Source organism: Macrotis lagotis, chromosome 1 (genome assembly GCF_037893015.1).
Source record: "Macrotis lagotis isolate mMagLag1 chromosome 1, bilby.v1.9.chrom.fasta, whole genome shotgun sequence".
NCBI classification, from domain to species: domain Eukaryota; kingdom Metazoa; phylum Chordata; class Mammalia; order Peramelemorphia; family Peramelidae; genus Macrotis; species Macrotis lagotis.
The window spans coordinates 722,020,766-722,048,128 of record NC_133658.1 but is presented as its reverse complement, the minus strand read 5'-3'; the positions used below and the strand labels follow the sequence as shown (position 1 = coordinate 722,048,128).

The following is a 27,363-nucleotide window of genomic DNA, read 5'->3' as shown; positions in this document are numbered from 1 at the left end:
TTTCATATGTGGGAAAATATTCATAGAAAAGGTTTAAAATGTAAGAAGAGCAGAGTTTTTACTTATTTGTCTTTTGACAATTCTCCTGTTCCTTCATTCTCAGTGCACTTTGTCTCTCTCCATTCTACATTTCTAGTCTCTCTCCACAGTTTCTACAGTTTGTCCATAAGCTTATTATACCTCCACCTCAGCATCTTACCTTTCTCCTCCCTCTGTGCCTTTCCTCTTCACAAGCCATTCCTCATTCCTGGAATGTATTTATCCCTTTATTGCTTTTTCATCTGGACTACTGCACTAGCTGTCTAATTGGTTTCCTTGCCTCTGATCTCTCCCCACCTCAATCACCCAATCCATTCAGCTGCCAAAATGATCTTCAAGTTTAGGATTGGCCATGTCACTTTAACTCCAGTGGCTCCCTATTACTTTCAAGCTCACATAGAAAATCCTCTGTTTGGCTTGAAAACTTCCATAACCTGGTCTCTTCAACTTTTCCAGTGTTCTTACTTTCCCAAAGTAATTCCACTACAATGACATCCCTTCTGTCTCTTTATTTGCATTGGCTGTCCCCAATGCCTGGAATGCTCTTCCTTATCACCTCCAGTTCTTTTATTCCTTGACTTCTTTCAATATTCTTCTTGTATTGTTCTTATTTTTAGGAAGATTTTCTATGCATCAAGATTAAATTTGCTCTTTTGCAATTTCTGCCTATTGCTCCCCGCCTACCCTCTCAGAACAATTCCTAGATTAAAGTTCTAACTCCCCTTCCACAAAACCAGTTGTTCTCAACCTTTTTTGTGTCATGGTTCCTTTTGGCAGCCTGACAAAACCTAGGAATACCTCAGAATAAAGTTTTTAGAGTACAAAATACATAGTAATACAAAAAAAAGTCAATTATGTTGAAATATAATCATCAAAAATATTTTAGAAACAAGTCCATGAACCCCAGGTTAGGAAACCTTGTACATGGAACCTCTTTAAATAATTGAAGACAACTATTATTATATCTAAATCTCAGGACTCCTTCCAGTTAAACATCCCTAATGCCTTCAGCCAATCCTGATAGGGTATAAATTTCGGGCTCTTCATGATCCTGGTTGCCTTTTTTCTAAAGACTCTCAAGTTTATCAATGCCTTTTCTAATATGTGGCAGCCTAAACCATATATAATATTCCCAATGTAGCCTAACCAGCACAAGTACAGATTTTTATTCCTGAAATCTGATCCTCTCTTGAATGTAACTCAAGGCCACACTGCTCTATTGAAGAAAGCCACTTGTAGCCTTTGGAATGAAGGCTCCTTAAGTGCGAGGACCATGATAAGATCTGATCAATTTCTCCTGAGCTTTTCAATTTCTTTATTTGATCATAAACACTTCTCCAGTTGATGGGTCATGCAGTAAGGCAAGCAAGTATCCTCACTGATGAGAAGAGGAAAGCCACAAAACTTGTGGGTCCAATAGAATTCTATAAAATGCAGTGCATATGCTAGAATTCCCCCCCCCCAAATATTTATTTATGATGTGGCAGTTTCACAGATTAGGTTGGTACAGCAACTCCAAAAATGATTTGACTTCCATTTTTATAGAGGGAAAAGTCCTTCCCCTGATTTGTGTAAGAGCTGATCCTTCCTTTTTGAAGTTCCAGGATGGTGATTAGTGAAAAGCATTTACTTCTTTCCAGGCATATATTTTGGGATCTTTGAGAGGAGAAATTGATTGAGGGAAATGAGATTATGGAACTGGAATGTTTCCTGATTTACCCAAGGTTAGTTAACAAGAGAAATATAGATGTTATCTAAGATGACAAATGCTATAGGGCCATCTGAATACAGATGAATATTTATCTATAGTGTTATGATTGGGCAAAAGAGACACTTCAGGCAGTTTTAAGTGTGTAGGAAAAGGGTAAAAAGCAATTAACACTTGTCTTGTTGTTTTTGTTATTCCATCATTCAGTTGGTATGATTCTTTGTACCCCATGGACCTTAGCACAGTAGTCCCTTTTTATCCTCCTCTAAGACTCCCAATCTGTCCAGCTTCATGTTCATCTTCATTTCTATGATTCAGTCTATTAATCTCATCCTCTACCATTCTTTTTTCCTTTTGTCTTCAATCCTTCCCAACATCAGGGTCTTTTACAAAGAGTCCTGTCTTCTCATTATGTGGTCAAAGTATTTAAGCTATGACTTCAGTATCTGACTTTTCAGTGAATAGCCTTAATTTCTTTAAATTTGACCAATTTGATCTCCTGGCTGTCCAAGGGACTCTCAAAAGTTTTCTTCTTGTAAGTAAATCACAGGATAAATGGAGGGAGGGAGAAGGCCAAGTGTAGAAGGGCTTTGAATGCCAAATGGGGTTTTTATCTTAGATTCCGGAGGTAATAAGGAGCCTTTTGACTTTATTGAAGGAGGTAGAGACATAGTATGACATGATATTTGGGGAGATTCCTCTGAAAGCTAAATATAGAATGGACTGCATTGGATAGACTTGTGCCAGGGAAACCAACCAGCAGAATATTTCAGTAGCCCAGAGTGAGGTGATGATGGCCTGGAACAGGGTGGCATCAGTGTAAGAAGCATATGTGAGAGATATTCTGAAGGTAAATCTATGAGCTTGGCAAAAGATTGGAATAGATAAGGGCAGGGGTAAAGGGGAGCAAAAATTAAAGGATGGCATAAATTATGAGCCAGGCTGACAGGGACAATGCCAGTGTTCTTGAAAGTAATAGGGAATATGGTCTTGGGGAGAGAGGAGAGAAGGGAGAGAGACAGAAAAATGTGGAACTTAAAATCTTACCCAGAAATTGAATGTTGAAAATTATGTATAATTTGAAAAAACAATAATTTTTTTAATTTTTAAAAAAAGAAAGAACATAATAGGGAAGTTCAGAAAAGGGACTATTTTGGAGAAAGTAAGATATCTATGAGATATCCATTTCAAGATGTTCAATAGGCAATTGGATATGGGAAATCAAAGATTAGAAGAGAGGTTAAGACATTATAAGGTTTGAGAGGAAGCATAAAGATGCTAATTGAACCCGATGAAAACTAATGAGAATCACCAAGTGAAATATGATCTAAAAGGAAAGGTCAAGATAAAATACTGTGGGATACGCACAGGTATGATCTAATAAATGGATCTTTTTTTATGTTGAAGATCTAGTCGTGGATACTGAGCAACAGTCATTTGGAGAAGTAGGAAAGAGTAATGTCATGAGAACTTAGAAGAGAGTGCTATGGAGAAGAGAGTGATCAAGAGTAAACTGCAAGATAGATGATAATTAAGAAAGTCAAGAGAGAGATGAAGATTAAGAGACAAGAGAATGTTTGGAGAGAACAATTTCAGATGAATTATGAAGAAGGAAAACTGTAGATTTATATAAGAAGAAAGTGAGGGGCGGCTAGGTGGCATAGTAGATAAAGCACCAGCCCTGGAGTCAGGAGTACCTGGGTTCAAATCTGGTCTCAGATACTTAATAATTACCTAGCTGTGTGGCCTTGGGCAAGCCACTTAACCCCCTTAGGCTTCAAAAAAAAAGTGAGAGGAAAGGAGGTGTGGCTACTAATCATTGGGAGCCTTCTTGGAGTTTAGCTTCAAAATAGAGGAGAGATATGGAATGATACCTAGCAAGGATGGAAAGGTCAAGTGAGTGTTTTTGAAGATGGGAAAGGATGAGTCTAAATTACAAAGGGCTTTGAATAACAGAGGATTTTGTATTTGATCCTGGAGGCATTAGGGAGCTACTAGAATCTCATTTTTATTGTTTTTACCACATTGTTGTCTTTATATAAATTCTTCTGGTTCTTTCATTTCAATTCTACCATAGTTCCCCCATCTCAAAAAGTTTCTCTGCAAACGTTTCCTTCATTTCTTACAGCAAAATAGTACATTCATTTTCATAATTAGAGAATTCAAACTGTTCAATGTTGTTTTTATTCTTTAGAAATGAAGAGGAAAAGAGTCATCCTGAAGTTTTAAATATATATAATTTTGATTTAAGCTAATATTAAAAAACAAGAAATTAGGTGTTTTGAAAAATAACATTAAAATTGATATTTCAAGTTATCTTCTAAACAAAAAGGGGCTCTCATAAACATCTTTGTTTTAAAATATCTTAAATTATGTTGAACCTTACCAAAATTTTCACATAGTTGGATGAAAGATACTTGTTTTCTTTTTCCTGTTACCCAAAATATATTATCTACAAAGAACATGTTCTAGTGATTTACATTTAGAATGTTCCTAAGTACCACATAAGAAAAAAATTATCTGCAAGTTTCTCATTTCTTTGTTTCCTCATTTCAGGCTCTAGAAAGTGAGTTTGTCTCCTGCCAGCTTCATCAGTGGATTGACCTTATATTTGGCTACAAACAGCGAGGACCAGAAGCAGTCCGTGCCCTAAATGTTTTTCACTACCTAACATATGAAGGCTCTGTGAACCTGGATAGTATCACTGATCCATTGCTTAGGGAGGTAGGTATTTAAATACCATATTATTGTAAATTTTTCTGTCATCTCTAAAACATGAATTTGACTTACCCTCTTTTTTAAAGTAAATTTCCCCAAAGCATGGCTTTGTACAAAACACTGAATTTCAGGCTCTTGACAAATGTGAAAAAAATGAATATGTTAGATGTCAGAAACAAGCAATAAGGTTAGCATGTTGTTGTTCTTTCAGAATTTCTGACATACATCAGATGGTGCATTTCAGTATACTGTATTCACTTGCTTTTACTTTCTAGTCTGTTCTAAAAGATGAATTAAGCATTTATTATGTATATGTTATACATTCATAAAATTTATGTGAACATTTAAATATAAATATGGTAGTGCAATTTTAAGCTATAAATGTAAAATTGCAACTTTCTATACAGATAATACAGCAAAAAAAAGTTTCAATAGAATAGAAACATTCCTTGACAAATGTTTTGTTTTTCAGTGTTCTCTCTCTTTTTTTTAAAGTTTTTGCAAGACAATGGGGTTAAGCAGCTTGCCCAAGGCCACACAGCTAGGTAATTATTAAGTGTGTGAGGTCGGATTTGAACTCATGTACTCCTGACTCCAGGGCCAGTGCTCTATTCCCTAAGCCACCTAGCCACCCCCTTCAATGTTCTCTTAATGAAATGTTCGCAATCTGTAAAATGGAATCAGACAGCTAGGTGGCGCAGTGGATAAGAGCACTAGCCCTAGAGTCAGGAGGACCTGAGTTCAAATTTGACCTCAGACTTAATAATACTTAGCTGTGTGACCTTGAACAAATCACTTCAGCCTGTTGCCTTGGGAAAAAAACTAAGATAAAATGGAATTGTATACAAAAATGTATATGTATTTTTATAAATTGTTATATAAAACATTATTGAAATCACTACCACAGTACATAAAAGGTGCTTTTTTTTTAAATGGCTAAAAAGTGTGAAGGTTCAACAGTTGCTAGATAAGTGCTGCTGCAACAGAACTGAGCTCCCAGTGCTCCATTTCCTGAGATAGCCTCCATCTGCGCTATATAAAGCATTCAAATACTGCATGGCTGTGGAATTTGTTTTTAATCTCAAGACTGGAATAATTGTCGATTTTGGAAATTAATCATGACTAAAGGAACATTTATATCTATTTCTTATAATTTTTTTCTTTTAAACACCAATTTACTTTGAATAGTTGAGAACAAAGAAAAGCAGGAGAAACCTTTAAGCATTGGACCCTTAAGCTAAATATTCAGAGAACACATTGTAAGAATGTAATTAGGAGCAATATTGTACAAAATTACATTCATAAAGAAATAGAATTATTTCCTGAAGCAAAAATGAAACACAAAGTACTGAACAGCTAAAAATCAGGAAATTGCTTTATATATCAACATACCTGGCTTAGTGACCCAATTATACAGATTTTCATAGACAAAAGCCTAAGTTTATAAGTTATGTAGTGAATAGGATAGGTTATAATTGTTATATACTTAAATGTTCATTCTATTTGTGATCTCATATGTAACATTTAATTGGCTTCCAACAAATTAAAAGGAAAGAAAAATTTTATATTTCTTTTCTCACACTGAGATATACCTAGTTTTATACCTAGTTTCTACCCCCTCAAAAAAAGACCTCCATAATCATCCAAGAAAAAGAGAATTACAGATATATAGAAAATAAACAGGCTTTCTTGGAACAGTAGAGTAATACAGTGTTTAGTTATTAATTTCTGATATCTTCAGCTCTTTAACTCTGATTTCATAGGTAAGTAGGTTCCTCATATACTCCCAGTGACCAAATTCCTTCCACCAGTGAAGATCAGCAACTATTCTGGAACTTACATTCTAGGGTATAACTGAGTAACTGAGAGGTTAAGAGACTTGGTATTATAAGCAGTTCTCACTTTATAGAAATTCTTATTACAAAAATTCAGCTTTACCAAAGAATTCTAAAGAAATCCGCATTCCAAAAAACAAAAGAAACCATAAAACTGTGTTAACTTTATTATACAATAATACTATGTGCTTACCCTCTCTCCCCCTTCCCCTTCCTCCCTCCCTCCCTTTTTGCATTTCTGCCTCTCCCCTTTCACCCCACCTCTCTCATTCTCTCTCTCTCTCTCTCTCTCTCTGTCTCTCTCTGTCTCTCTCTGTCTCTCTCTCTGTGTGTCTCTGTGTCTCTGTCTCTCTCTCTCTGTCTCTCTCTCTCTGTCTCTGTGTCTCTCTCTGTCTCTCTGTGTCTCTGTCTCTCTCTCTGTCTCTCTCTCTGTCTCTCTCTCTCTCTGTCTCTCTCTCTCTCTCTCTCTCTCTCTCTCTCTCTCTCTCTCCTGCCCCTTTATCTCCCACTCCTCAACCAAACAACCCAGCAAAAAAACAAAAAAGGCAAACTATAAATGCTGCAGGTGAAAGCAGGACAGACTCTTGGCTACTGCCTATTGAGGGCTTGACTTGAGATTTCTGGAACCAAGACGAGAGACCTTGAGACCACCCACTCACCTCCAAGTCTGGCCCTACATGTCTGTCTTCCAATCTTCTTGGTCTAGACTTGGGTATTTTATGTCATCCCCTCTGATCCAACCCAATCCTGGCCCCACTCCTACATGTTCCTCCTACTTTCCCTTCTGTCCCCAGGTCCCCTATATCCTTGGAATTTATGCCAGCCCCCTTTCCTCTGTGGACTCCTACTCCCTTTTCTGCCTTATTTGTTCTCTCCCCAGTTTCTAGGAAAATTCACATTAATGCAAATTACTTTATGTGGGGTCTGTAGACAGTCTCCACGAAGCGAGAACTGTCTGTGTGTCACAGGCCAAACCCAAACCCAGAGCTCCCTGTCTCTGATGCCAGCTCTCTCTGTTCCCCATGAGAGTGTATTCTATATTGCTATCTATGTGCTCTACAGAACTGCAGATCACTATTGTGGCAAAAAATTAAACATTTGTTCAGGGATGGATTATAGTACCCTAACAGTCCCACCCAGCCCTCCCTTGAATAAGTACCATTGCCTCCCTGGGGTGGTTTCTGAAGTGTAATATGAAGTTAGAGTAGTTGGAACTTACAGGTCTTATCCAGATCTAAATCTGTATACCTAGGATCTGAGCTATATGATACCTACTAAAAAAAAATTAATAATATTAGTCCTTTTAGATCATAAGGCTATTATCATGTGTGGAAGCTAAAATACTTGCTTATATAAACAGCAAAAACATTCTACTATCATTTGGTAATTCATGACTTAACAGAATGACTGACTCTTTGTGTTAACTGTGGTAGACATAGTAGCCCCTGCTTCACCTAGCCTTGTTCTGAAATGTCTCTATCTGTCCCTTTCCTCCCATGTGTAAACATGAATATCAGATTATTCAGAATAGGATTACAGGGGTCCTAGGAAATCTAGGAAGACATTAAATATAACTTTTTAAATCACTTGCAGTATTATTCCATTAGGAGAATTCCCTTTATCTTAGTTCAAGAATATCAGGTGTCTGGAAGGCATATTCAAAATATATTCACATAGTTCTTTTCCCCCAAATATACCTAGGATGTCCTCACAAAAATGTTCACCATGACCAAACTTAGCTTATTAAATCAAATTGCTTAAAAAAGAAATATTGTCTCCTAAGACCACTAGAGGACCACTGTAGCTCATCCCATGCTGACTTAATGTGCCTCCCAAGCACTTAATTCCACAAAATAATTATGCATTTAGTACAGTAAGACTTTTTAGACTATAAAAATTGCATTTGTTTGAGCAGAAAGATAACATGATCCTGTTTCAGCTAGTTTTCTTTGTGAACTTTGGCAATTTACTTAATTTCTCTCTACCTCAATTGTTCCTACTGTAAAATTGAAATAATAAATAGCATGTGTGTTTCCCTCTCAAAAATGACTTGAATACACTTTTCATAAGTACCATATTAAGAGAAAATGCAGTAGAACAAAATGTGTTTTTAATTTTGTGTCTAATTAGATCCTTTTAATATATGAATTATTCCCAGGGGGTAAATAGGAACTCTGGACAATACATTAATTTTTTCAAGAGGCTCTTGTTTCTTCAAATATGTATTAGTTTTACCAGCAGATAGAGGAGTTAATTGATCTCCCAGAATACCAAAACAAGATAAGAACTTTTAACAACTTATCTGAGTTTACCAACTTCCTCTTAAGAAAATAAATTAATTTTTCCCTCATATTTTTGTAGTTTGTAGCACATTTTTAAATTAGCCTTATTTTTCTATTTTAAGGTTATCACCATCACTATAATGTTTTAGCAAATAGTCTTACCTTATTTTCAATAGATCTTACAATTTTATGATTTCAAAATGTAGTTACCTTAAAGGAGACAACAGCTTGGGGGGTAGGCCTAAAATAACTCTATGATCCTAATTTATTTGTGTGTGTGTGTGTGTGTGTGTGTATACCCAGATAATTGGTCTTTTTATTAAAATATACACACAACTTAGAGCTCTGAAATAAATGCTAAAACTTGAAGAGCAGACTAAGGTTATTGATTCATTTTTCTTTGACAGGTGAAATCATGGTAACAGCACTAACCACAGCAATTATGGCATTAAAATGTCAAGAAATTAGAGGTCAGAATAACAGATAATTTTCTTTCCTATGTCAGATTAAAAATTGACACTTTGACAGCATAGGATCTCTGGTTGAGAAAATTATGACAGCTTAACTCATCTTGTACTTGTAAAGCAGTAATTGATAATGAACTTTATCATGACAGCCTTCTCCTGTGGAGAAACATGACAGAACAGTCCTGGTACAAAACCAGTATCTCTCTCCTCAGTATGTAAACACCAACTATAGTAGATATTTGATGATATTTCAAATTGTCTTAGCTCTTGATTTACATCATAATCTAGATACGTTTTTCATGGATGAGCTCAACTGATTTAAATAGAGTTTAGAATACTAATGCTTAAAAAATCATTGTGAAGATCACATTCCAATTTGTCCCTCTTATTCCTTATATTCTATTCTTTGTTTCACATGTTCAGGTTTATTCTTGCCTGTAGCCCTAATTAGAAGGCTGGAACAAGAACTAAGGATTCCTTATTTATAAGCCAGTAATTTTTTTTCCTCCAATACTTTTTATACAGCATTTTATTTAAAAATTAGAATGGGGGGCAGCTAGGTGGCATATTATAGTGGATAAAGCACTGGCCTTTGGAGTCAGGAGTACCTGGGTTCAATTCCGGTCTCAGACACTTAATAATTACCTAGCTGTGTGGCCTTGGGCAAGCCACTTAACCCCATTTGCCTTGCAAAAACCTAAAAAAAAAAATTAGAATGAATGTACAGTGTTCTTCTGGTTCTGCTCATCTTGCTCAGCATCAGTTCATACAACTCCTTCAAGGAAACAAAAAAGAAAGAAACTTGAAACTAAATCCTTAGTTTAGTTCAATACATTTTTCCAGATACTTTTTGCAGCAGATCACATGTAAAGTAATTAAGCAATCACATCTAATTTAAGAGATAATAAAAAGTTATTGCAGAAGAAAAATTAGGGAGGAGTACTTTTACATGTTTGGACTTTAAATACTTTATAGAACTAGGATGGGAGTGGCTAGGTGGCACAGTGGTTAGAGTACTGGCCCTGGAGTCAGGAGTACCAGAGTTCAAATCTGGCCTCAGACACTTAATAATTACCTAGCTGTGTGGCCTTGGGCAAGCCACTTAACCCCATTGCCTAGCAAAAACTAAAAAAAAAAAAAAAAGCTAGGATGACATCAGCATGAGAATTACCTCCAAGGAGATTTGCCCCTCTTCTGCCTTTTGAGAGATGATATAGTTTACAAAGTGAGCATCCTGCAGCTAATATGGTGAACTTTACTACCTGTAGCCCTACTATGCGAGATTGTTAATCTGTGCCAGACCATAACAAATAATTATATTATAATGAATATAATGCATTAATTATTTGATAAATCAATCAGGGCTTCATCAATTTTGTCCTTTTTTTCCCCGAATGGAAAAAGACAAAAGTGCTGATTATGGAAATTTCAAGAAAGCATAATATTATATAAACTACCTTTTACTGTACTTTCATTTTAATAGTGGAAATTTTTTTTATTTTTAAATGATTGATTATTGATGATGAAAAAAAAAGTACCAGTATTCATATTATCTCAGTCCAGATAATATGTGTCTAAAAGCATAGCCAAAATGATCTTTAAATGACTACCAAAAAGGCATATTTGTTTTCAAGATAACCAGTCAATCAAAAACAATCCATTAAAAACAACCACGATAGTTGTTCATTCATTTAGCTAAAGCATTTTTTGATTGACTTAAAAAAAAAGTTTTCAAGAGCCTTTGTAGCACTGTTTAAAATCAGAATAAGACATGTCTATTGCTATTTGCACATTTTGTTAACACTCCCTCTAAGCCTAGGTTGGAAGTTTGTTCTGAATAATCATTTTTCAAAATACTTAGCAACAGTTCATGTGGCCAAATGACAAATGATTAAAATACCTTCTCTTTGACAATGAGTTGTTATTCCTAAAAATTAATCCTACAATGTAATTTTGCTCCCAGCTACTAAAGTATATTGGCTGCTGAAAAATTGCTGGTTTAGGGCTGTTTTTTAAACTTAGAATTCAATATTGATTATATTTAAGTTATATAAAGTCATTAAAACATGATCTTTTATTCTACTTTTCTGTTACTGATTTTTTAGGTTTTATTTTTCTAGATTATATTTTCTTCTTTTATCTCTTTCTTTGATCTGACAAGAATAACAAAACATCCCTTTGGATCTGTTATAGTGAAAATATGCCCACAGGACACAGAATAGATCACATCAGTTTTCACTTTATTTTCTTACTGAAATATTCTGTGCTACTACAGAGAACTGACATGATATGGCTGTCAAGAACCAACAAGACAGATATGTCTTTTAGATAAGCTCTGGAATTCTGGCCTTCCTTGGTAGTTGAACCTATAAAATTTATGAGGAAAAAAATTAATACATTTTACCAATCTGGTAATAGTTTTCATAGTAACTTCTGATGTTAGCCTCTACAAGCATATGTTTGTTCATGGTGTGAATTACTATAGCTTTCTTCCTCTTTTTTTCTTGCTTAGTGGGGGGCAGGGTTCCCCTGTTTCTGATTTCTTTGATCTGACAACTGATTTCAAAACCACCCTTCTATATCTGCTTGAGTAAATCATACCCACAATACTGCCTATTTATAAGTTCATTTGGGCTTAATTGTCTCCATATATGGGAGGGGAAATATACTTCTCTAGGGAAGTAATTTCATGAAAAGATTATAACATACAACCATGGAAACAATGTAAAGACTAACAGACTGCCTTCTGTGGGGATGGGGTACGGAAGCGAGATTAGGGGAAAAATTGTAAACTTCAAAATAAATAAATACTTTTTTTCAAAAGATAATATGCAATTTATGCAGAATCTAATAACAAAATAGTTGATAAAGATTTCTAAAAGTTTTTAGTTTGTTTCTGTAATCATTTTAATAATTAGGAATTTTTCTGAAATAAAATCCTTAACAAATTCAAAATCAAGAATCATAATGTAAATTAAAAATCACAAAGATCAGATTCTAGGATCAAATTGAGATTCTCTTGAATTTCATAATAATTGTTTTTAGAAAAAGAATCTGCCCCTTGAAGTTGGACTGGTAAAGACCTTAGCAATCTTGTAATCCTTTTTATTTCTTATTAGTTGCCATAAAGCTTGTTGTCATCCACAGAATTAGTATCAAATAAATAATGGCATCAAATTTAGTTTGATTAGTGAACAAATCTACTAGTTGATTAAATTTAGTTATCTTTTCCCCTAGTAATTAGAACATTTCTTAGCTAATTCAAACCCATCAGTTGTCTACCTTTCAGTAGAAAATCATAAATAATGCAGATATTCCAAGAATAATGTATGTCATTTATTTGAGATGTGCTTTTCTTCATCCTCATGCTATTTTTATTGTGTGGTGTTGAGAAGTGCTAATTATTGATTTTCAGAAATTAACAGCAAACACTTTAACATGCATTTAAAGTCATATTTTACTCAAGGGAAGAGGGGGTGAAAATTACAGCCTGCTGATAGTAACAGAAATAGCTGGAAGGGATTTCTTTTTCTTATATTAACATAGATTTCAGTTCTATTACACAGTTGTTACCTCAGCATAAATTAACAATTATTCAAAACACATTGTGTTGCCTCAATTTGTTGAAGTAGATATTACTCAATCTAAGTACCTAGCCATTTCAGTTAGAAATGTTCAAAGCTTGTTTTTTAAAGGTTTTAAACATATTGATAATGTGCCTGCTTAAAGCCATTTGAAGTCTGTACAGTATATCTAAATTATAGTTTTCCATTTATGTCAAGAATAGAGAGGAGCATTTTAAAGCATGTCCTGCTGCCTATAACCAAGCCTAATTATTTTCTTAAAATGGAAATTCAATTAAATATAAGTACATAATTTTGGTTTGGAATAATTATACCACCTGCCTAAGAAGTGAATCTTTGCCTCTAAACTATAATACATATGTTTATATAAGTTAAACTCGGCTCTTTTTATGAGTATTTTTTACCTTATATGGATCTTCCATGTTAACTACATTTTTTTCAGTTTGCATATAAGGGGAAAAAAAGGTTACTTTTTCGCTTTTGTTATACACAATTCATATTTGCAACGGGCTCAGCAATACACCTTGAGGCAATAAGGATAGGACTCTCTTGGATTTGAATTGGTAGAGCAGCAAGAATATGTCAAAGAAGACTACCTTTCGACACGCATTTACAACAGTAAGCTCCATGAGGGCAGGACTAGTTGCTGGCCACATACCACATCTCTCCAGCACCTCAAATAGAAATGCATATATGCTTGATACTTGAAGAAATAAGGTATTAAGTAAAGAATGAGTGGAGTGTTCTATGTGCTATTTGCCTTCCCAGACCAACAGGTAAACTCAGAGCTTCCGCTTTCTGGTCTTAGGGGGAGTCACCACATGTATGCTTTCATGAAGACAAATATGAATGAAGAAGAGACCTTCTCTTACAGACTTAGATATGTCCTTTTTATTACCCAGATGAACTAGAAGTTCTATAATGCCTGACCAAGAGTCAAAAAGATTCATCTTTGCAAGTTCAGATCTGGCTATGTGACCTTGAGCAAGTCACATAACCCTGCTTACCTCAACTTCTTCATCTCTAATTTTAGCTGGAGAAGGAAATGGCAAGCCACCCCAGTGTCTTTGCCAACCAAGCTCTAAATGGGGTTATGAAGACTTGGACATGGCTGAAAAAAATGACTGAATGTTGAACAACAATAAAGTCAATACCAGACACAGACAACAACTTACCAAAAGTCTTCACATAAAACAATAAATCAGTCTGTCCTTTTTTCACCCTTAGCCCCTCCCTGTCACAATCTTCAGAATAAACAACTCTATGTGATGTATACCACCACATACAGTCACCTAGATAAAGATACATTTCAACTTCTTGGCACTTCTTTTTAAATGCTATTTAAAAGGGAATTGTGGGGGCAACTAGGTGGCACAGTGGATAGAGCACCAGCCCTGGAGTCAGGAGTACCTGAGTTCAAATCCAGCCTCAGACACTTAATAATTACCTAGCTGTGTGGCCTTGGGCAAGCCACTTAACCCCATTGCCTTGTAAAAAATAAAAATAAAAAAGGGGGAATTGTGGAATACATTGTACCTCCTCTTTCAAAGAAGAGGCATTTTGCCCAATAAATCAATCATATTATGTCATATATTTTAATTATGAGAGGATAAAAATCTTTTTTGGTGTGAAAGAAAAAAAATCTCCTATCAATTTTAATTTGAGCAATGGAAATAAGCTAGCAAAGAGCTACAACAGCACCAGAATGATGCAGACCAAGGCCAAAACCAAATACTGTGATTTCATTGATATGGATAATTCATGAATGAGTAAACTCCCTGGCACCTTCTCTGCAACTTATAGTTTTTAAAAAGTTAACTAAAGCACTTGGAGGCTTAAAGGACATGACCAGAGCCATACAGGCAGTATATGTCTGTCCAAACAGGACTTGAACCCATATCTTCCTAATTTTAAGGCCAGCTTTCCATTCGATAAATACACTATGCTTTCTCTCCAGCTTTTGATTCCTATATTCAGTCATATAGTATCCTTTTTAAAAATGAGGTAAAAGAACAGTTATTTTTTAAATTATCTGCATTTTTGCCTAGATTTTTAACTTCTCTCTGCTAAGGCATAGATTTATCCTTCTTCTGTTTCATTACAATGAAAAAGAAGAGACTGTTATTCTGCTGTTTTGCGATTTCTTCTGCAGTGTCTCTAGAAATAGGATATAAGAGCACATTTTAATTTTTTATATAGTTTAATGTTTATAAAGCAAGAAATAATAAAATATGGATATTATTTTCCTGATTTACTTAGCTTTTATTTTTCTAGCATTAAAAAATAATGCCACATATGATCATGCCTTATTATAACAATAAATCAGAAGCCAAAGTGTTATCAATTAAAATACTTTCTACCATGAAGTACTCTTCCTATTATTATTTCAAACTTTTCAGAATCTAGCAGACTTTTGCTTCTATACTTTTCTTTCTATTAAATATTATCTTAAAGATAAAGCAAACTACAGTATAAGCTCTAGATCCTTTTTTGCCTGGAGAAGTTGAAGTCTTTTCTAGAGAACTGAAATATCTATTTCAATTCACATATGAAAGTAAAAATACTATTTTCTACTGCCAAACATTTTATAATAAAAATAGTCAGATGTTTTCTGTGTCTGTTTTATAAGTTTTTTTTACCAGCAAGTTACTCAAAAACTTTTTCTTTGCATGGCAACAGAAAAATCAATGATTTTATATACTAGGGTTTTTTTTGTTGAATTGACCAATTTATGCTTTGTCAATAATCTTCACATAGAACATTGAATCAGTCTGTCCTTCTGTTTTACCCCCATCCCAGTCATATTCTTCATTTAAACAATTCTTATTGCATTGGGAGAGGTCACCTGTTTCACTTGTTAAATCATATGTGCTGATTTTTCTGAAATTTATTTTTTGTTAATTTTATAAGTATATACCTTCTCTCCCAACACTCTCCTCCCCAAATGAAAAAGAAAGAAAAATAAAACCCTGTTATAAATATGAATTCAAGGGGCGGCTAGGTGGCGTAGTGGATAAAGCACCGGCCTTGGAGTCAGGAGTACCTGGGTTCAAATCCAGTCTCACACACTTAATAATTACCTAGCTGTGTGGCCTTGGGCAAGTCACTTAACCCCATTTGCCTTGCAAAAATCTAAAAAAAAAAAATATGAATTCAAGCAAAGCATTTTTTCACTGGCCATGTCCAAAGAAAAAAGTACCTTCTATTCTGTACTAAGCATTTCATCTTCTGTTAAGAGGTGGGTGGCATGTTGAAACCAAATTCAAGTAATCAGTGGCTCAAGTATAGGAAAGAAGAAATTAAACAAGCCATTTCATGATCAGAATTATTATATTAAGTTTTGTATTTTATCCAACCTTCTGTTACTGAGCATTCTCTGCTTGATAACTTACCTGAAAAATAACATTTTGGAGAAGCTTATGAGGAAGTAGGAGGCAAGCTTCAAGTTGTAAAGCCATCATAAAAAAGTATCTCTGGGTTCAATTCAAAAGCAACACTCAGGAGTCATTTGGGAGTTTGGCAGAAAACAGCTTTTCTATGTGAAAAGAATATGTTAATAGTGCCCTACCAGACCCAAAGGCAAGAAATAAATACAGTGTTATGCATCCATATTTATAAAACTACTTTTTAAAAAATGCTCTGGAAAATGAATTTATAGACCTATTCTTCCTACTTTTTTTTTTTGCCAGAAACAAGACCTATCTAGATGTAGGCCAATCTGGGGTGTTTTTTTTTTATATAAGAATAAAGAAGGTATAATTTCATTGATATGGAGACTTCATGAATGAGTAAACTCCTTGGTACCTTCTCTGCAAATGATAGTCTTAATGAGATAATTAGAGTACTCAGAGGCTTAAGGAACAAAGCCAGAGACACACAGAAAGTATTTGAATATACAAGGCAATATGAACTCATATCTTCCTAACTTCAAGGCTAGCTATCCATTCATCACACCATGCTTTCTCTCCATATTTTTCTGTTTCTTTTTTTTAATTTAAGGCAATAGGGTTAAGTGACTTATCCAAGGTTACACAGCTAGGTGATTAGTAAGTCTGAGGTCAGATTTGAACTCAGGTCCTCCTGACTGCAGGGCCAGTGCTGTATCTACTGCACTACCTAGCTGCCCCACTCCATGGTTTGCTAATTCCTATATTCAGTCATCCTAATAGTTATGTGCACATATCACTTGCCCAAGGTCACACAGCTAGGTAATTATTAAATGTCTGAGGCCAGATTTGAACTCAGGTATTCCTGACTCCAAGGCCGGTGCTCTATCCACTGTGCCACCTGACTCCCCCAATATATGTGTTTTTAAATATCAACACCTACTAGAGAAAATTCAGTGTCCTTATGTTGATGATCAAATGCTAGATTTTAGAGAATCGATTTTAAAAGGCAAAACTGCCATTTATTATAACTACTCTGCAACAGCTTAATGTGAAGGAGGGAAATCTTGGACTGGTCCTTGAAGAAGGGTACTAATGAAACTGTTAAGAGAAGAGAACTAGCAGAGGGAATAAGATAGACAAAAACAAAGGCAGTATGAGCTTGGTTCTTCTGGCAAGTAGGAGTGAAAATGACCTGACTTTAGAGTAAAAGAGGTAAATTAAGGGGAAGTACAAAAAAAAGCCCTAATAGGTAATTAATGGCAGGAAATAGGGGGGGAAAAGTAATACTGTTTTGTTTTGTAACTCTATTTTGGTCAGGAAGAAAGTATGTCAAGGGGATTGGAGGAACTGCTGAATGGGAAAAGAAAAAGGAAGATATAAGAAAGAGAAGGGGAGAGCTTTGCAGGAATTAATTAATTTGAGCCTCACAGTAAGGAAGATACTACTGCTTTATTATTATCATTATCATTACATATAATTCATGTATATATAAGGAACAAAGGAAGTTGAGGTCAGGAAGATAAAAGGACTAATATAGCCCCTGGACAGAATTCTTTGTTGTCATTTTCAGTGGTATCTTTGTGACTCTTTGGGGGATTTTCTTGTTAAGGATACTGGAGTGATTTGCCATTTCCTTCTCCAGCTAAAATTAGAGATGAGGAAACTGAGGCAAGTAGGGGTAAAGTGTCTATGGTCTTATTTGAACTCAGATCTTCTTGTCACCTGGCCTGGTGGCCTCCACTGTGCTACCCAACTACTCTGTTGGAGCTCTTAAGTGTCTGTGATTGTCACAAATCAAGTTTACCTTCCTCCCATGACCTATGCTCTTACTTTGCTAACTTGGGAAGAATATCATTAAAAGAAATATTTTGGATTTCTTTTAGGGTTTTTTGTTTGTTTGTTTGTTTGTTTGCAAGGCAAAGGGATTAAGTGACTTGCCCAAGGCCATACAGCTAGGTAATTATTAAGTGTCTGAGGTCAGATTTGAACTCAGGACCCCCCTGATCCCAGGGCCGGTGCTCTTTTGCCACCTAGCCACCCCACTGTGTCATCTAGCTATCCCTGGTTTTTTTTATATTCATAGACTACATCAGATTTAATTTTGAAAAAGACCTTAGAGATCTTCTAGTTGTTCTTCCTCATTTTGAAGATGAAAAAGATTGTTTTAAAACTTCAACAAGAGGAAAAAATTTTATATTTGAAATTTTCCTTTAATTTAGGGACCTATATGAACCATTGGTGGGGTTGTAAATTGAGCAACCTACTCTATTCACCTATCTCTCCTCTACTGATTCATTTCCTACATGGGTTTCTCAATATGAATGTTATCTCTCTGCTCTGGGAAGTTGTAATGAAATAATCCATAATTCTTTTTTCTTTTCTTTATTTTTTATTTTTTTTTAGGTTTTTTTGCAAAGCAATGAATGGGGTTAAGTGGCTTACCCAAGGCCACACAGCCAGGTAATTATTAAGTGTCTGAGCTGGATTTGAACTCAGGTTCTCCTGACTCTAAGGCCAGTGCTCTATCTACTGTGCCACCTAGCCACCCCCTTTTTTCTTTAAAAAAAAAAAAACTTTTAAGCTGCAGACAGAAAACACTTTTACATAACACTTTAGGTCTAAATCTCTTCCTCTCTCCTGGAATGCTTCAACCTCAATCATCTCTTCCTCACTGTAATCCTAATATTTACACTCAGGCAAGTAAATATCTGTTATTAATGATCCATAAAGACAAAGAAAAATAAAAAATACCTTTAAGAACTTATTTTTGCCTGTAACCAGGAGGAAAGACTTTAGACTTCCATGAAGGATACCAAGGGAAAAAAAAGAAAATAACAAAAAAAACAAGAATTACTACCTTGGAGTATGTAGTGAGATACTGAAGAGTAGAAAGAAGGTTCAGTAACCATTAATCTGACCCAGGATTCATAAGTCTAAAAATACTTCATGTTCCTTTTCCTCATAGAGCCTCATTCCCAAAGAGATGGTAATGATTCTTCATGGTGGCTGCTTCTCCCTGTACTCCCACACTTCTAATCCCACACAGCTTCTTGGAGTCCTTCCCATTTTCATTCTGTGTATAATCTATACATCCCATTGAGAGCTGGATTGATCCATTGAACTTATTCAAACTGACTTCCTTTCTAACTCTTCCACTACCACTATCATTTTAACATTATCTTGGAATGTGACTATTCATTACTTGACCATTAACATTACTCCCCTTTCTGATTCAAAGGATTTGATATGAGTTCATAAAGAGAACATTGAACATGGCTACATTTTTTAAGGTTAATTTAATTCCTTCTTATGGGCCCCTGGCATTCCTGATTGCATCCTGAGTTTTCAGAAACCAATTCCCTTCTAGATATGTTATAGGTAGAAAAAGAAATAAAACCCAAACACATTTTTAAAAAAACATGTAAGAGGGGGCGGCTAGGTGGTGCAGTGGACAGAGCACCAACCCTGGAGTCAGGAGTACCTGAGTTCAAATCTGGCCAAAAACACTTAATAATTACCTAGCTATGTGGCCTTGGGCAAGCCACTTAACCCCACTGCCTTGCAAAAAACTAAAACAAAAAAATGTAAGAACTGAAAATTATCTCCTTTTAATTCAATATTTTAAATATTTGCATTTTTTATTTTAAGTCTTTTATATCTGCATTTTTGGAACACCTTAAATAAAAATTTTAAGAACTGGCTTAATAGAGCACACCTCAATTCTGTCGGTTCACACTAATAGATATCCTGTTGGGCATCTCCTGTCGTTTCATGTATGTGCAGTACAAAGGAGAAAAAAAAAATCTGTGCTCCAGCCTATCAATAATAATGAAAATAGTGGTCTCATTTATGAACTAAAGGCAAAAAATTTTTAAAGCAAAATCTGTTCTCACTAGTAGATAATTATAACATTTTCAGATTGTATATATTTCCAAGAGTTGGACTGGTGCAGGCTGGAAATGAAGCAGATCAAATACCGATCAGTAATAAAACTGATTCCATGCATGCCTGGAAGATGAGGTCCAATCTCCAAAAACATTACCCTAAATTATGTAAAAAGATTTTGTAGGTTTTTTCTTATATCACTTTTTTAGATTTTGTACTTAAATGAAAATTTGCCATTATTTATTCAGATGCCTTTATGAAGGGTGTAGATTTCTATTCTTTTATGCATTTTACATGCATTTCTTGCACACCCTTCCATAAATCTCTTTGAACAGGAATTTTTGACCTTTTTTATGTCTTAGATTATTATAGCAGTCTGGTAAAGCTTATGAACTACTCAGAATAATGTTTTTAAATGCATTAAATATATAGAATTACAATGGAAATGAAGAATATTGAAATAAAATTATGTGCATATGTGCATGTAGACAAGTTGGTAGAGCCTAAGTTAAGAATCTTTGCTTTAGAGAATCTACACAGCATGGTCTTTTAAGATTTTATTCATTCATAAAACTTCTTATTTAGAAGGTACACAAAACCACATTTAGACCAACCTATGCCTAAATAAGAGTCCTCTCTATAGTACTGAAGAAATGGTCATCCGGTTGTACTTGAAAGCCACTATTAAGGATAATGTCTGTCCCTTTTTAGTCTAATCCATGTTTAAATAGCTCTCATTAGAAAGTTTGTCTATATGTCAATCCTGTGCCTTTCTGTTTTGTAACTTCTACCCTTAACTCCTAATTCTGTTTTTTGGGGCCCAAGCAGAACAATTATCATTCTTTTCCCCTTTTCAGAGTCTTGAAGTTAGCTATTATGTCCCTGATAAGTCTTCAGGTTTCCAACTAATAAGGTACAAGTAGAATTTATTGTGGGATAGTAATATGATCAGCTTTATATTTTAGGAAAATCACTTTAGCATATATGAAGCATCTTCTCTGTGCTGGGGACTTTGCTAAGCCAATACAAAAAGAGACAAAAGGCATCCCTACCCTCAGGGTGCTTAAAATCTAATGGAGAAGACAATGGAAATAGTTGCTATTCAACCTCATCCAACACTTTGTGATCCCATGTGATTTTCTTGGCAATTATACTGCTTCTTTTACAGATGAAAGAGTTAAGTGACTCACCCAGGTTCATCCAGTTGGTGTCTGTCTGATTTGAGCTCAGGAAGATGAGTGTTCCTAACTCCAACCATGCCACTTTTGTGGCCCTTCAGGAAATAAATTATAAGCTAATTTTAGCATGTTAATTTTGTCACTTGTCAATGGGACATGTATATGTCCTATAAGCAATTTGCAATAATAGACTGAAAAGGTTCATGTGGAAGAACACATCCCTGAGAACAGAAAAAATAAAGTTTATATAGCTGAGGCATGCTCATATTAACTTCAAAACTTAGCAGCCTATGATTTTATCAGTGGGTCCTTTGCCCTGACATAGATTGCAATTCCATGACTTACTAAGGAGTCTTTATGAATTATAAAAAAAAATAATTCATTACAATTTGATCAGTCTGGTGATGAACCTTGATCAGCTTCCTATGATGATCCTTAAATAATAAATATGTAGTCTTTCAAGCCCAACCTTGAAGTCTTTCTAAATTGTTAGGACCTGTCAGTGCTTATAATCCAGTGAGCTAGCCTTTATGACCTACACAATAAGTTTCTCCCACTTGTTTTCTGAGTTAGTTGCTCAGAAAACCTTACTATGTTTTCAGTCTTTTGATAAGATTTTAATATTTCTTTTCCATGGAATCATTGATTTCTATTTTCTGCCTTCTAAGTATCATTCTGGGCTTACTTGGTGCTCTTTCCCACCCACCTCCTCAGAAATCCTCCTGAGATGTTGGCATTTTTTTCCAAACCAAGCCCCTATTCCTGGTGTGTTCCACTCACTATTGAATGTCAATGATTGACTAGCACCTCAGTTACAGCCAATTAATATCAATTATCTTATAAAAAGATCTACTTCATACATATAGCTTCATATATAGAGTACATATTTCCCCATAAATACTTTGGGTCACATCCTCCACCCACCCCTACCACCTTGTTCTCTAGGAAGGTACATGTCATTGATCCTACAAAATTCACATCCAAATGTAGCATTACTGACAAACAAGTCTTGGTCTCTCCTCTACTGGACTGGATCCTGAAGGTCATTCTTCATTTCTCAGGGCATCAGTGCTGAGTTGGCAGCATGACCCATCATAGACTCAGCTACTAGACTTCTGAACTTTCTTTGACACTACTGATCTTTTGAAACTCATAAGATTATAACCTCCAATTTCTTCATCTTAAACAAAAAAGAACAAAAACCAAAACAAAGAACTGAGACCCATATTCACTGGGCCACATGACAGCTTTGGAGGGAGAGGGCTTCTCCCTTTACAGAATTATTTCTCACCAGATACTTACTATCAACCTAAAAGTCAAACCAAGGGCAGAGGTTCAAAGGAGAGAGAAACCAAGACCAGCAAGGCCTTTTGAAGATGCCCCCCCCCAGTTACATTTATGCAGCCACAGTGAATCAAAGAGGCTGTTGTTCATCATCTGGTTACTAGTTACAAAGTGTCTACACAAGCTTCAGAGTCTCTCCAAGACCCTTACCTTCCACATCACCATACCTCTCCTGAAATAGGCTGCCTAGCCTCTTCCACAGTCAAGCAGACAGATGGATACTGCATGGAACCATCAGGCTTATACTGATTGATCAGGCCTTTTTATTATATATGATGCTATTCTTCCAGTTTTTTCCTCAAGAGTTTTGATTTCTGTCATACTTCATTTTTTTCCCAATCATTCTTGTATTCCTTGTGTTCATACCTTCCTTTTCTCTGGAGTTTTATTTGAGGTTAAGTTACTTTCTTTTGGAGGGTTAACCTTTTAGGCTTCTCTTTATCCATAGTATCTCTTAATTGTGTTTGTGCTTTCTTGTTTTCTTCTGTGTACTCATTTTTCCAATCCCAGTTTCGAGATTAGGACTTTTTGTAAGGTCAACCTCCACCCCCTCCCACACTCTTGGATAAAGTCTTATTCCTTTAGTAGTTTGGATGCTGCCCCTAGAATTCTGAATGAGATGGCTTGGATTAGAGCCTGCCCTCTTCCTGAAATCCCTAGTTTCTCTCCCCACATTTTATAGTCTGAGAAGGGATATGGGTATTTATCTGATTTTTTTTTCCCTTGCTTCCTATGTCCTGATGTAATTCTGACATTTTTTTCTTGCTATGACTTCAAGTGCTCTGAGGCATTGCTCGGTCCTTTTCCTAACGTACAGAGTGATTGATTTGCATGAGCTGAATCTGGCCCTAATTTTGCTTTTACAGGACTTTCTTTAGTTTTCTTTCACTGATCTTTCTGCTGCCTTTTCAGGTATTTGCTAGAGATGTAATTCTTTATCTTTTTACATTGCCAATTTAATTGAAAATACATAAGTATTTATTGAATTGTTTAATGAATATATGAGGTCATTTCTCATCCATCTTAAGATGCTAAATATATGAATTTTTCTGGAGTACTAAAATTGGTACTTGAGAAAACATCAAATTCTCACTACTCTACATATGTATCTCTGATCAAACAATTACTCTTTAATAATGAGAATTTTTTAGATTAATATAACAAAAATGTTCAAAAATTTTAACCAGTCATTTTGATTATATTTTAAAATGATTTAAAATGTGGTTTAATATTCTTTCTTTTTTTGGCTACTGAGATAATATTTTTATAGGTCTTAATTTAGTACAGTAAATGACTTATTCATTCATTATTAAGCACCTATTCTGTGTCAATTATTACTCAAACACTGAAGACATAAAGTCAGGGACAAAATAGTTCATGCCTTCCAGGAGGGTTCAAATAGTCTCAGATACTTACTTACCTCAGTGCATAACCTCTGTTTTTCTTACTTTCCTCAATTATAAAATGAGATAATCATAGCAATTTTCTTCCAGGTTCTTGTGAGGATCAAATGAGATAACTTGCGTAAATTGATACCATCATGCCCAGCTGTTAGACACTATTATTCTAGTAATAACAATGATGCTTCAGAGAAAAATATCATTTAAGATTTTACTTTTGAAAGATTTAAAAATATTCTACACCTGATTCAAAAATTCATTTTACCATACCTTTAACATAATTGAAAATACATCTAATGAAGGTTACCTGAGGGGTTTTAGGAACAGTGATTTCCAACGGTGTTGAAATCCTATTTTGTCAAAGGAGAACCAAACAGTAATTTTGTTAATGTTACTGTATCCTATTTTAAATCATTCCATCAATATACACTTTTTTGTTAGCATTTTTGTTGTGTAGAAGAAATAAAGTGTTCCTGATTCATATTGTACATTGAGTATTTTTCTACTCTGCCCTTTTGGGCTCATAGAGGTGAGCCAAGCTTCACCTATAAATAATTATCCTAGGGGCACCAGGGTGAAAATTATAATGAGCCAAAGAAAATGATCAAAGGAATCTGACCTTATTAGAAGCCAGGTCACTTCCCTCACTGAACCTGGCATAAATGGATCCAGGGCATCTTGTAGCCATGGTGAAAGAGAAGGTAAGCCCCTAGACCCATGAGCACATGAGGAATTGTTAAAGTTAGTCGGAGTAGATATAAGACATAATTCTTGTGCTCAGATTCATACTCACTTAGCAATTTTTCACGAACACAATTAAAGCCCAGTCAAGTTAGAAAAATGTGAAATATGCCTGATGTTGCATATTCTTAATGAGTATAAACATAGACTTCAATCAGTACTTATTATTAGAGAATATTTTGCTACATTAATATATTAAACAAGGTAATGGGCATTTGCTCTAATAGGATATTCATAACCATAAAATTACTATTTCCTTTTTCCAAATAATCTTTGGATGTTTGTAATACAAATGAACTTAAAGCCTCCCCCAACCCCTTTCATTATCATAAATCTTGTACTAGGATGTAAAGACAAATGATATTTATATAGTAGAATTTAGTTGAGTTAGATGTTGCTTATGAGTGGACACCATGCAAACAAATGTGTACATTAAAATTGGACAGCATTTAGAGTTATAATAATTCACTTCAGAGCCTACACAAAGAACCAAAGTTCCATTTATGCACCCATTAAAATATGGTGGCTAATGATGCGTTCATGTTTAATATTCCTAATAAATTTAACAATTCACATTTTTATTGATAAACATTTTCTTGAAATGTAGTCCAGGCAGACAAATTGTTAAATTTTAGCACTTTATAAATGAGAATTGCAGAAGCTGATACAATTAGTTAGTAGCAACACTATATTATAGAGATATCCACCAACTTACCTGCCTTTTTAAAGCCCTAACCAGTGGTTTTCGTATTTCACTTTTATGAGCAACCAAATTGCATGCAATTTTCAGGAGAAAATAAGTGTGGTAACACAGTAATGATCATAATAAATACTCAATTTCTGCTTGTTGACTTAAATTACATACTTATATTTCAAGAAAAAATATTTCTCTGTGAATCTAGCTAACACACTGAAGTATTTTGCTCTTCAAATTCTAAAGTGTAGAAGAAATATCATTTAATAATCCTTTAGAAAATTATCACATCCACACGAGAACAGTAGAATAAAATGTGAAACCTAGAATTCAGATGTTTATTTGAAATTAAAATCTAAAAATATTTTTTCCACAGGAAGTAATAAAATATTGTTATGGTTTCAGTCTATGTAGACCTTTAAAAAATAGCCACTCACTCAACATATTTTACATATTTCCCTTATCCCATTTTAGGAAGTTCAGTCTTAGATTTAATTAAGAATTATAATGACAGATGTGAAGTAACATTCTCAAAAATAGCAATCAAAATTTTTTACAGACATTGTACAATAAGCTACAATGCCAAAGTATCTTTTAAAAATTTAAATAAATCTGGGTTTCCCAAGTCAGATCATTACACGGATGTGTTTGTATTATGCTTTTATATCTTCAGATATGTATGATGAGAAATATGATTCTTTTGGACTTTATTTTATATTATTTATCAGCTTTATTTTTCTATTTCTTCCTATTAAGATTCCAGAGGCTTATTTTATTAGAGATCCTCATACTTTTCTTCTTACAAAGGATTTTATCAAGGTATATGTGTGTGGCAGTGTTAAAAAATCTCCCAGTTCTTAGCTGCATGTGTCACAGGTTAACATTCTCACATGTACTGGAAAGAAAAATGGTTAGTTAGTTAACTACAGCATGTTTGAAAAGAGAAGCAAACTTGTTGACAAAATACTAACACTTGGATAAGTCTGCGCCCTGGGAGGAGGGCACCACGTGAATCTTCTAGACTTTTTTCATGGCTGACTTGGGATATGCTTGCATTGTCAGATAGTGTTTTGACCTACCTCTTTGATGCATATTGATTATGACAATCACTCTTCTTTCCCTGCAGGCCATGGAGGCACAGATACAGAACTTTGGACAGACGCCATCTCAGTTGCTTATTGAGCCACATCCACCTCGGAGTTCTGCCATGCACCTGGTGAGACATCAGCCTGTAGGAAACTTATTATTTCCTTTTTACCTGAGTACCTTTTATAGGTCACATGAAATATTTGTTTAAGGAATGTTTTTAAAAATTCTTTTTACTACATTCATTTACAGATACATTTAGTTACATCTTGACTCTTCCAACAGAGAAAATTTGATTTATATATACTTTATTAGATTGACTTTTTTTCTATTCATAGAAGCATTTTGCCTTCTTATTGTCTTACCCTTTGTTGTATATACCCACACCCTTACTCACTGCATTTGAAAAATGATTTGTGTACATGATGAAAGAGAAGAATCAATGATTAAATTATATGTACTTCTTTTCATTGTTCAGGGAAAACAGTATAAGCATTTATTCCCAGGAGCAAAATACTGATCCTTTTCATAAATAGTTTTGAGGAAAAAGGTGCATTATATAAATACATAAAGTAAAGGCTTTGTTTTTGTTTTCAATGTCCTTTCAAACTGATATTTCCTGAGTAACTTTAATTTTTTTAACAACTGTATTTAGCAACTATAATTTTCAATGAATTTTATATAAGCAATGAACTAATAGTCATCAAAACAAGGACAGTCTTATTCAAAAAAAAGATTTAGATTATGGTCCATAACACACATAGAGGCTGTCTCCTCTATTCAATTATTTATTTGATGATTAAGACCATACATATACCAATGATGCATGATTAATCATACTTTTACTAACAGAATCAAGTATTTTGTTGGGGTTTTTCCTTTCTGTTCCAATTTTCATCATGCTTTGCAAAGAAAAGGCAGGGGCAACAGGTCAGATGGGTGAAATCATTATGGCTGTATGATAAACCATTCACTGGAAGAATTTTTCCTTTGCTGAGACATACTTGATTAAC

General features: G+C 34.7%; 1 protein-coding gene across 7 annotated transcripts in view; it reads left to right on the top strand.

The window, feature by feature from the left end:
• The window catches only part of NBEA (neurobeachin), a 796,125-nt gene that overhangs the window by 736,132 nt on the left and 32,630 nt on the right, over positions 1-27,363 (top strand). For 5 of the 7 annotated variants that reach the window (XM_074216034.1, XM_074216033.1, XM_074216032.1 and 2 more), the window contains 3 exons: positions 4,304-4,471; positions 26,021-26,083; positions 26,391-26,480. In XM_074216034.1, the coding sequence (XP_074072135.1) occupies positions 4,304-4,471; positions 26,021-26,083; positions 26,391-26,480 (321 nt within the window). The remainder of the gene's footprint in view (positions 1-4,303; positions 4,472-26,020; positions 26,084-26,390; positions 26,481-27,363) is intronic. The other 2 variants (XM_074216037.1, XM_074216036.1) reach the window with 1 other exon arrangement.